The sequence below is a fragment of the Acomys russatus genome, chromosome 31, assembly GCF_903995435.1.
Source record: "Acomys russatus chromosome 31, mAcoRus1.1, whole genome shotgun sequence".
NCBI classification, from domain to species: Eukaryota; Metazoa; Chordata; class Mammalia; order Rodentia; family Muridae; genus Acomys; species Acomys russatus.
Genome location: NC_067167.1, coordinates 3,853,967 through 3,862,701, shown reverse-complemented (window position 1 = coordinate 3,862,701; position 8,735 = coordinate 3,853,967). Strand labels below are relative to the sequence as shown.

General features: G+C 52.6%; 1 protein-coding gene across 1 annotated transcript; it reads left to right on the top strand.

The window, feature by feature from the left end:
- Nucleotides 1–2,233: 2,233 nt before the first annotated feature.
- Nucleotides 2,234–8,454, top strand: Plin3 (perilipin 3). The gene is made up of 6 exons (XM_051139685.1): nucleotides 2,234–2,450; nucleotides 2,624–2,706; nucleotides 3,687–3,984; nucleotides 6,223–6,422; nucleotides 6,880–7,005; nucleotides 7,890–8,454. The coding sequence occupies exons 1-6, from the start codon at nucleotides 2,306–2,308 to the stop codon at nucleotides 8,223–8,225; spliced, it is 1,188 nt and encodes a 395-aa protein (XP_050995642.1). The 5' UTR covers nucleotides 2,234–2,305; the 3' UTR covers nucleotides 8,226–8,454.
- Nucleotides 8,455–8,735: the final 281 nt, after the last annotated feature.

The window sequence follows — 8,735 nt, the reverse complement described above, 5'->3', positions numbered from 1 at the left end:
CGTGGTCAGGGTGGAGCCCCGCCTAGAATCCCCCAATGAGGGGCTGAGGGAGTAGTCAGGGGTTGAGAATTTGGTTTTGTTGATGGTGGTGGTGGTGGTTGGTTGGTTTTTTTTGTTTTGTTTTGGTTTGGGTTTTGGTTTTTCAAGACAGGGTTTCTCTGTGTAGCTTTGGCTGTTCTGGAACTCCCTCTGTAGACCAGGCTGGCCTTGAACTCACAGAGATCCACCTGCCTCTGCCTCCCAAGTGATAGGATTAAATTTGTTGAGTGTGCCTGAGGCACAGAGTTGGATCTTTTCCAGGACCATAGGGGTCAGGGGTCGGGGAGGAGCTAGGGTGAGTAAGGCTCCACCTTGGACCTTCTGAAGTGATGACTGGGCTCTGAGGGGGCTGAAGGTTCATAGATCAACTGTGCTTCCTGTGTTCCTGGGTTTCCCTGGAGCGACGAGTGGGGCGGGCCGGCACTGATTGTCTCTTCTGTCCACAGGACCTGCTGCTGCAACCATGTCTAGTAACGGGACAGAGGTCACAGCTGAAGCCCAGGCTGCTGCTGCAGAAGAACCTGTCATGCAGGTGAGGGGTTTGAGCTGCAGGGAGCCCTGGGCTTCTGACATCGTCTGTGGCGGTCTGCTGCAGGCTGCGAGTGGCTGGCCAAGAGGGAAGCCAGGAGGTCTCTCTTTTTTATTTTTATTTATTTATTTTTAATATTTATTTATTCATTATTTATACAGTATTCAGAGGCCACCAGATCTCATTACAAATGGTTGTGAACTACCATTTGGTTGTTGGGAATTGAACTCAGGACCTTTGGAAGAACAGCCAGTGCTCTTAACCTCTGAACCATCTCTCCAGCCCCTATTTTTATTTTTTAATTTTTAAATTTTTTTCCGAGACAGGGTCTCTCCGTGTATCCTTGGCTGTCCTAGACTCACTCAAACTCACAGAGATCCACCTGCCTCTGCCTCCTGAGTGTTAGGATTAAAGGCGTGCGCCCGGCAGTCAGGCGGTCTCTTTTTTTATTTAAGTATGATCACTAGTAGCCAGGCATTGGTGGCGCACACCTTTAACCGCAGCACTCGGAAGGCAGAGGCAGGTGGATCTCTGTGAGTTTGAGGCCAGCCTGGTCTACAAAGTGAGTCCAGGACAGCCAAGGTCTACACAGAGAAACCCTGTCTCGAAAAACAAAAACAAACAAACAAAAATAATTGCTCACTGGTAACCCAGGCTGGCATGCAACTCAAAGAGATCCTCCTACACCTGCCTTCTGAATGCTGGGAGTTAAACCCCTAGGCTCAGCCCTTTGTTCTTTCTTTCCTTTTAATACAGAGTCTCAAGTAGCACAGGCTAGCCTCAAACTCACTATATGGCTGAGGATGATTTTTTTTTCTAAATTTATTTACTATGTATACAGTATTCTAACTACTTGTATGCCTACATACCAGAAAAGGGCACCAGATTTCATTATAGATGTTTGTGAGCCACCATGTGGTTGCTGGGAATTGAACTCAGGACCTCTGGAAGAGCAGGCAGTGCTCTTAACCTCTGAGCCATCTCTCCAGCTGTCCCTGAGGATGATTTTGAGCTCCTGCTCCCCAGCCCAAGCCTGCTGAGTGCTATAATGAGCACTCATGTGCTCTCTCACTCTCTATGTTTCTCTTTCCCTCGTCTCTGTCCCGCCACCCCCCACCCCACCCGACCCCCCTCCCCATCTCTCAGTTTCTGTGTCTTTGTGAAAGTGTCATTTAGCCCAGGCTGCCTTCTAATTCATTATGTAGCCCAGGGCACCAAAGTCACAACTGAACCTTCCAGGCTCTGGCCTGTGCTGGATGATGCCTTGTGCCTAGAAACTCTTGGTTCCTGGGATTGGAGATGAAACCAAGGGCCTGTTATGTGGTAACGTAACAAAAAAGGTGCCTGTGCCCTGATGAAAATGCAGTTCCTAAGCCAGACGTGGAGTGCTCTGCAGAGGTAGGCAGATCTCTGTGAGTTCCAGGCCAGCCTGGTCTACACAGCAAGACCCAGTCTCAAAAAAAAAATTGGGGTTCCCTTATCACCTCACTGCCTGACACGTAAGCGGGTGTTCAGTTCCCCGCTCAAACAAGCCCCCAGAAGCACCTGACAGAACCTTTGAGTTCCTGCCTTATGCAATTATTTGTGCCAGGTGTGATGGAGCCCAGCCTATCTGCTCCCCCAAAATGAGAGCAGGCCTGTGAGCACGCCAAGCTTCTCACCTAGTGGCCCCCTGCCCTCTAGCCCAGCGTGGTGGACCGTGTGGCCAGCCTGCCTCTCATCAGTTCCACGTGTGGTATGGTGAGTGCCGCCTACACTTCCACCAAAGAGAGCTACCCCCATGTGAGGACCGTGTGCGACGTGGCCGAGAAAGGCGTCAAGACCCTCGCCGCGGCTGCAGTCAGCGGAGCACAGCCCATCTTGTCCAAACTGGAGCCCCAGAGTGAGTTGAGCACCCTAGGGTGTGTAGTATGCCTCTTATTGCAGGGAATCAGGCCCCCAACCCCTCCCCCCCACACTTCTGAACTCTAGTTCCCTGAAACTGGTCCTGGTTGGCTCTCCTCACCTTTGAAGGGCAGTCCACACTAAATGTGTGTTTTCTCTGGCACCCTGCAGTTGCGTCCGCCAGCGAATATGCACACCGAGGCCTGGACAGACTGCAGGAAAGCCTGCCCATCCTCCAGCAGCCGACCGAGAAGGTCAGTACTAAGTCAATTGACTCTGTCTTGAGGCCTGGACCTGCCGAGTGCCAGCTGTAGACTCGGTGCACATGTGACAGTCCTCTCTGTCCCCACCAGCACTGGGCAAGAAGGTCTTGAGGGTTGGCCACATCCAGTCAGAATTTCCTCTGGACCCCCAGTGAACCCAGAGCAAAGGGCGCATGGTGTGGCTGTCATCTGGTCTGGCCCCTCAAGCACGGTATACAGTTTAGATATGGGTACATACCTTTAGAAACAGGGTAGCAAGTCTTGTTTTGTTTTGTTTTTATGGTTTTTCGAGACAGGGTTTCTCTGTGTAGCCTTGACTGTCCTGGACTCGCTTTGTAGACCAGGCTGGCCTCGAACTCACAGCGATCCGCCTGCCTCTCGCCTCCCGAGTGCTGGGATTAAAGGCGTGCGCCACCGTTACCGGTGCCAGCGTTGTCTTCTGACCTCCACACATGTGCTGTGGCGCACACAAGTGTAAAAAGAAAGTTAAAGTGTTTACTTAACTACCGAATTAATTAGTTAGAGGCTGGAGGAGACATGACTCAGTGGTCAAGGCAGTTTGCTGTTCTTCCAGAGGGCCTGAGTTTGGTTCCCACCACCCATATCTGGTAGCTCATTACTGCCTGGAACTCCAGCTTGCTTCTGAGGGCAACAAGTGTATATAGAGACATACACTTTAATGAAAATAATAAAAAGCGTATTTATTTTAACTAACTGAGGTTCAACCAGGAACATTTCAAAATAGAAACCAAAGGCACAGAGAGGTTGAATGACGAGGTATCCTAGAGCTGTGTAGCCCAGGCTGGCTACTCAGAAATCCACCTGCCTCCCCGGTGCTGGGATTAAAGGCATGTGCCACATTACTCAGCTATGAAGTCTTAACTACACAAGGCTAGGATGACCCTCTCTCTGGCCTCCCTGGGTTTTGGGGATCCAGGTATGGAAGGATGCTGGTATGTTCCGCCCTGCAGGTTCTGGCAGACACTAAGGAACTGGTGTCATCTACGGTGTCTGGAGCCCGAGAATTGGTATCCAACTCAGTGTCTAGTGCAAAGGACACGGTGGCCACCCGGGTCACGGGAGCGGTGGATGTGACCTGCGGGGCTGTGCAGAGCAGCGTGGACATGACCAAGTCGGCAGTGACCAGTGGCGTCCAGTCAGTCATGGGCTCCCGAGTGGGACAAATGGTGATTAGTGGCGTGGACTCCGTGCTGGTAAAGTCAGAGGCCTGGGCGGACAATCGCCTGCCCCTGACGGACGCAGAGCTTGGTGAGGATCCTAACCCTCCCCCCTCCGGCCTCTAGCCTGCCTCACCTCCTACCTCAGTCAGTACCCCCAAGAGGGCTCCCTCTGCCCACAGCATCCCCCAAGACCTCCACCATATAGGTTCGCTCCATCCTCCGGGAATCAAACTCAGTCAGACTTGGCAACAAGCGCCTTTAACCACTGAGCCATTTGTTAGTTCAAGGATGATGCTTCTGCCTCCACCTCCCATGTACGGGCGTGTGCCACAGCCGAGGCTCGCATAGATGTCTCAGTTCCTCCTTGGCGGCCACGGATCAACAGCTCTGTGGCTTTTGAGTGGCACATAGCTGCCCAAAGCTGGACCAGGGCTCATTCCCAGCCAGTGGTGACCCTCTTGGCGGGGGTGGGGGAGGTAAGGGGTGCGGGGGGTGGGGGGCCAGACCTTGCTGCACCTCAGCAGCTCCCCACCAGACAGCAGGAGAATGCTAACCTGGAAGGGGGGGGGCCAGAGTGAGAGGCTAGGGAGGTGCTCCAGGTCAGGGGTGGGGGTGGGGGGCGCCCATGTATAAAGAGGAGCCAAGGCTCTGTGGAGGCGGTTCCCATCTGAGCAGCCTTGATTTTAACCACTGCCCTCCCAGGTGCATCCCTGGCTGTGTGCTATAGTGCCACATATGGATGAGCACAGGCATGCGGGACCTAGCTTTATAAGTAATGCAATCGAGGAGGCCGGGGGGGCTGGGGCTCAGCGGGTGGAAAATGGTCACCTAGCACACACCAGGCCCTGGGTTCCATCCCCAGCACAGCGTCCAGGCTTGGCGGCACACACCAGCCACCCAGCACTAGAGAGGTGGGTGCGGGAGGGTGGGCGTGGTGGCACATGCCTTTAATCTCAGTACTTTGATCCCAGGAGGCAGAGGGAGGTGGATCTCTGTGAGTTCGAGGCCAGCCTGGTCTACAAAGAGAGTCCAGACCAACCAAGACTACACAGAGAAACCCTGTCTCGGGGAAGAGGGGAGGAAGGAGGGTGTGGGTGGGGGGTTGGAGGAAGTTGGAGGCCAAGCTGGGTGGGCTGATGTACTCTTAGCGGCGGAGGCAGAGGCAGGCAGATCTCTGTGAGTTCGAGGCCAGCTTGCTCTACAAAGGAGTCCAAGGCAGCAAAGGCTACACAGAGGAAGCCCTGTTTCGAAAAACCAAAAAAAGAAGAAGTTGAAGGCTAGCCTGAGTCTTTCCCGCCCATTCCAGCTCCCGCCGGTTGAGCTGACTGCTCCCTTCCTGTGTTAACACGAACCCTTTATCCACAACTTCCTGCCCTTGCTTGGGCTTAAAGCACAAAGCTCATTTCATTTTCCTGGGTGCAGTCCCAGCTTCCAGGAGAACTGCCACACACCAGCTGGCCTGGACCAAAATCTAGCTGATTGGTTTTGGAAATGTACCATGTAAGGAGAAATGGGAAAGAGGGGAAAACAATTTTTTTTCCCCAAAATACAGGATTTGGCCTGGTGTGATGGTACAGGCCTTGAGTCCCAGAACTCAGGAGAGAGAGACAGGCAGATGTCTGTGAGTTTGAATCCAGGCCAGCCCGGGGACTTAGCTTTGTGTCTCTGAATGTCTTGAAGGCCTCTCTCTCGCTGAGTGTGTGCAAAGGCTACGGGATGGCCACGGTCTGCCTCAGCCATTCTTCTTGCTTTTGTTTTGTTTTTGTCCCTCTCCCCCCCCCCCCCCCCCCCCCCCCCGGGACAGGGTTTCTCTGTGTAGCCTTAGCTGTCCTGATTTGCTTTGTAGACCGGGCAGGCCTCGAACTCACAGCTATCCACCTGCCTCTGCCTCCCCGAGTGGCTGGGATTACATGCATGTACCACCACACCCAGCAAAAAAATATATTTCATTTTAATCATTTGAGGTATGCCTGTGGCAGCTGCATCTGGGGCAACTGGAGCACAGATTCTGGTAGATGGTTCTCTCCCACCAGGGGGATCCACAGGTTGAACTTGGGTCATCAAACTTGGCAGCATGTACCGTGGCCTGCTCAGCCAGCTTGCTGGCCCACCATTTCCTAGTCCTAGGGGTGAACTTTTGGACAGCTGCTCTACCACTGAGCCACATCGTCAAACCCTCTTTTTCTTCTCTGTTCCGAGACAGGGTCTCCTGCAGATGAGGTTGCCAGAGACTTGCAATCCTCCTGCCCCAGCTTCGCAACTTGCCCAGTGGAGAGCATGCGCTGGGTAGTGTGAGGCTGAGCGCACTCTCCCTCTGTCCCTGCAGCCCTGATCGCCACATCTCCAGAGGGCTTGGACATGGCCTCGCTGCAGCAGCAGAGACAGGAACAGAACTACTTCGTAAGGCTGGGCTCGCTATCCGAGAGGCTGCGTAACCATGCCTATGAGCACTCGCTGGGCAAGCTGCGTAATGCCAGGCAGAGCGCGCATGAGGCGCTGCAGCAGCTCACACATGCCCTCAGCCTGGTGAGCCTGGGGGTGTGGCTACACCTGGGACCACCTTTTTGCAGCTCCCCTCCCTGAGCTGGGTCAAGTAGCAGGTGGGCAGGGCTGGTTCCTCCTTGGCTGGCTTCCTCCACACCATGGTGTATCAGTCAGCTCAGGCTGTGTAACAAAGGTACACGACCTGGATTCTTGAACCAGAAACGTTCCTACTCTTCCATTTTATTCATGTGACGCTGACGGTGTTTGCTGGTGGAGCAGGGTCCATCCTCAGCACTGCCCAAGGGGAAAAATAAAAGCGTAGGTCTCCTTGGTGCATGCTTCCTATCCCAGTAGAGGCCAGCTTGGATTCCACAGTGGATTCCAGGCTAGCCAGAAACAGGAGGAAAAATAAAAGAGCATCCTCATGCTCAGATGCATGCTGCGTCTGAGACACGGGCTCCCTTTGATGTAGCCCCCCATCCCTTTCCCTGCGATGCAGATGGAATCCATGAAGCAGGGCGTGGACCAGAGGCTGGGAGAAGGGCAGGAGAAGCTGCACCAGATGTGGCTCAGCTGGAACCAGAAGACCCCTCAGGATGTGGAGAAGGACCCAGCTAACCCAGAGGTAACCTGCTGGGGTCCTGGGGTCCCCATGTCCATTTCCATGCCCTGTTCTGCACACGTCATGTTTCCTGTCCCCAGGGCAACTAGAGAATCCATGCTTTACAGGATTATATTTGTTTTGCCTTTGGTCTTTATTTTTTTTTTTTTTAAGATTTGTTTATTTTATTTATTGCATATGAGTGCTTTATCTGCAGAAGAGGACATCAGATTGCATTATGGATGGTTGTGAGACACCATGTGGTTGCTGGGAATTGAACTCAGGACCTCTGGAAGAGCAGGCAGCCCTCTTAACCACTGAGCCATCTCTCCAGCCCCCTGGTCTTTAATTTTTGTTGTATTTTTATTATTATTACTTGGTGGTGGGGTTGGTTTGGTTTGGTTTGGTTTAGTTTTGAGATCACAGCTCTACGGCCACCACATCTGGCCTCTTAGTTAGCGTCCACATTATGTTCTTTTATGGTTTGGTTTTTTTTTTTTTTTTTTTTTTTTTTTTTGAGACAGGGTTTCTCTGTGTAGCCTTGGCTGTCCTGGACTCCCTCTGTAGACCAGGGTGGCCTCGAACTCAGAGACCCGCCTGCCTCTGCTTCCGTAGTGCTGGGATTAAAGGCGTGTGCCACCTCCCAGCTCGACATGGAGGTTTGATTAGGGCTTTGTATGCTTTTTAAAACTTGCTATTTGGCCTTTGAGTCCTCCTTAATGGCTTTTGTCCCTGATGAGTCTAGATTCCAGGCATCTTCTGGTGTCTCCCTGTAAATCTTAATTCTTTTGAAAAGGTTATGGGAGTGAGTCTGCTTGTTCCAAATGTAGGGAGCCAAATTCTTATCCACCACGTTGGGCTGTGGCCCCGCCTGCCTTCACTTACCCACCCTGCTCTTCCCTTTGTAGCAGGTGGAAGCCCGGGCACTCAGCATGTTCAGGGACATCGCCCAGCAGCTGCAGAGCACGTGTGCGAGCCTGGGGGCCAGCATCCAGGGCCTGCCCAGCCACGTCAGGGAGAAGGCTCAGCAGGCCCGGAGCCAGGTGGACGACCTTCAGGCTACCTTCTCCGGCATCCACTCCTTCCAGGATCTCACAGCCAGCATTCTTGCTCAGACCCGGGAGCAGATAGCCAGAGCCCGGGAGGCCCTTGACCACACTGTGGAGTATGTGGCTCAGAACACGCCAGTCACGTGGCTCGTGGGCCCCTTTGCTCCTGGAATCACCGAGAAAGCCCCTGAATAGAAGAAGTAGGTAGAGGAGTCAGGGCCAGCATCTGGCTTGTGTCTGCCTTTCCCAATAGTCCTATTGCATAGCTGGTCTTGACCTACTCTGAGTCTGAAGGAGACATGTGTTTAACCCTTTCCATCAGTTTTTTAAAGCAACATTTTTTTTCCTAGAATGTTCCATGGGGGAAAAAATTTCTAGAATGTTCTAGAAAAAAAAAATTTTTTTTCTCTTAAAAAAAAAAAAAATTAAAGTAATCAGTAGTGACGGCACAAGCCTGTCATTCTATGCCAGCACTGTGGTGGTGGTGGTGGAGGCAGGCGGATCAAGAGTTCAAAATCAATGATAGTCTAAGGTACATAAGGCCTTGTCTTGAAGTAAATCAGGGCATAGTGATATTTCATTCCCGTTCCTTTCCTGCATCGTGGCACACAATAGCAAGTGCTTTTCTAACACAGCTCCACAAAGCCAGCCTCCACGACAGGGTGACAGCTGGGATGTGGAAATCAGTTTCAGAGGTGGGCCTTT

Bases quoted from the DNA above. Each gene is read 5' to 3' on its own strand.
- Plin3 (XM_051139685.1), top strand. From the start codon at position 2,306: ATGGTGAGTGCCGCCTACACTTCCACCAAAGAGAGCTACCCCCATGTG. The intron at 3,985-6,222 runs GTGAGGATCCTA...CTGTCCCTGCAG, and splicing joins CCTGACGGACGCAGAGCTTG to CCCTGATCGCCACATCTCCA. The intron at 7,006-7,889 runs GTAACCTGCTGG...TTCCCTTTGTAG, and splicing joins AGGACCCAGCTAACCCAGAG to CAGGTGGAAGCCCGGGCACT.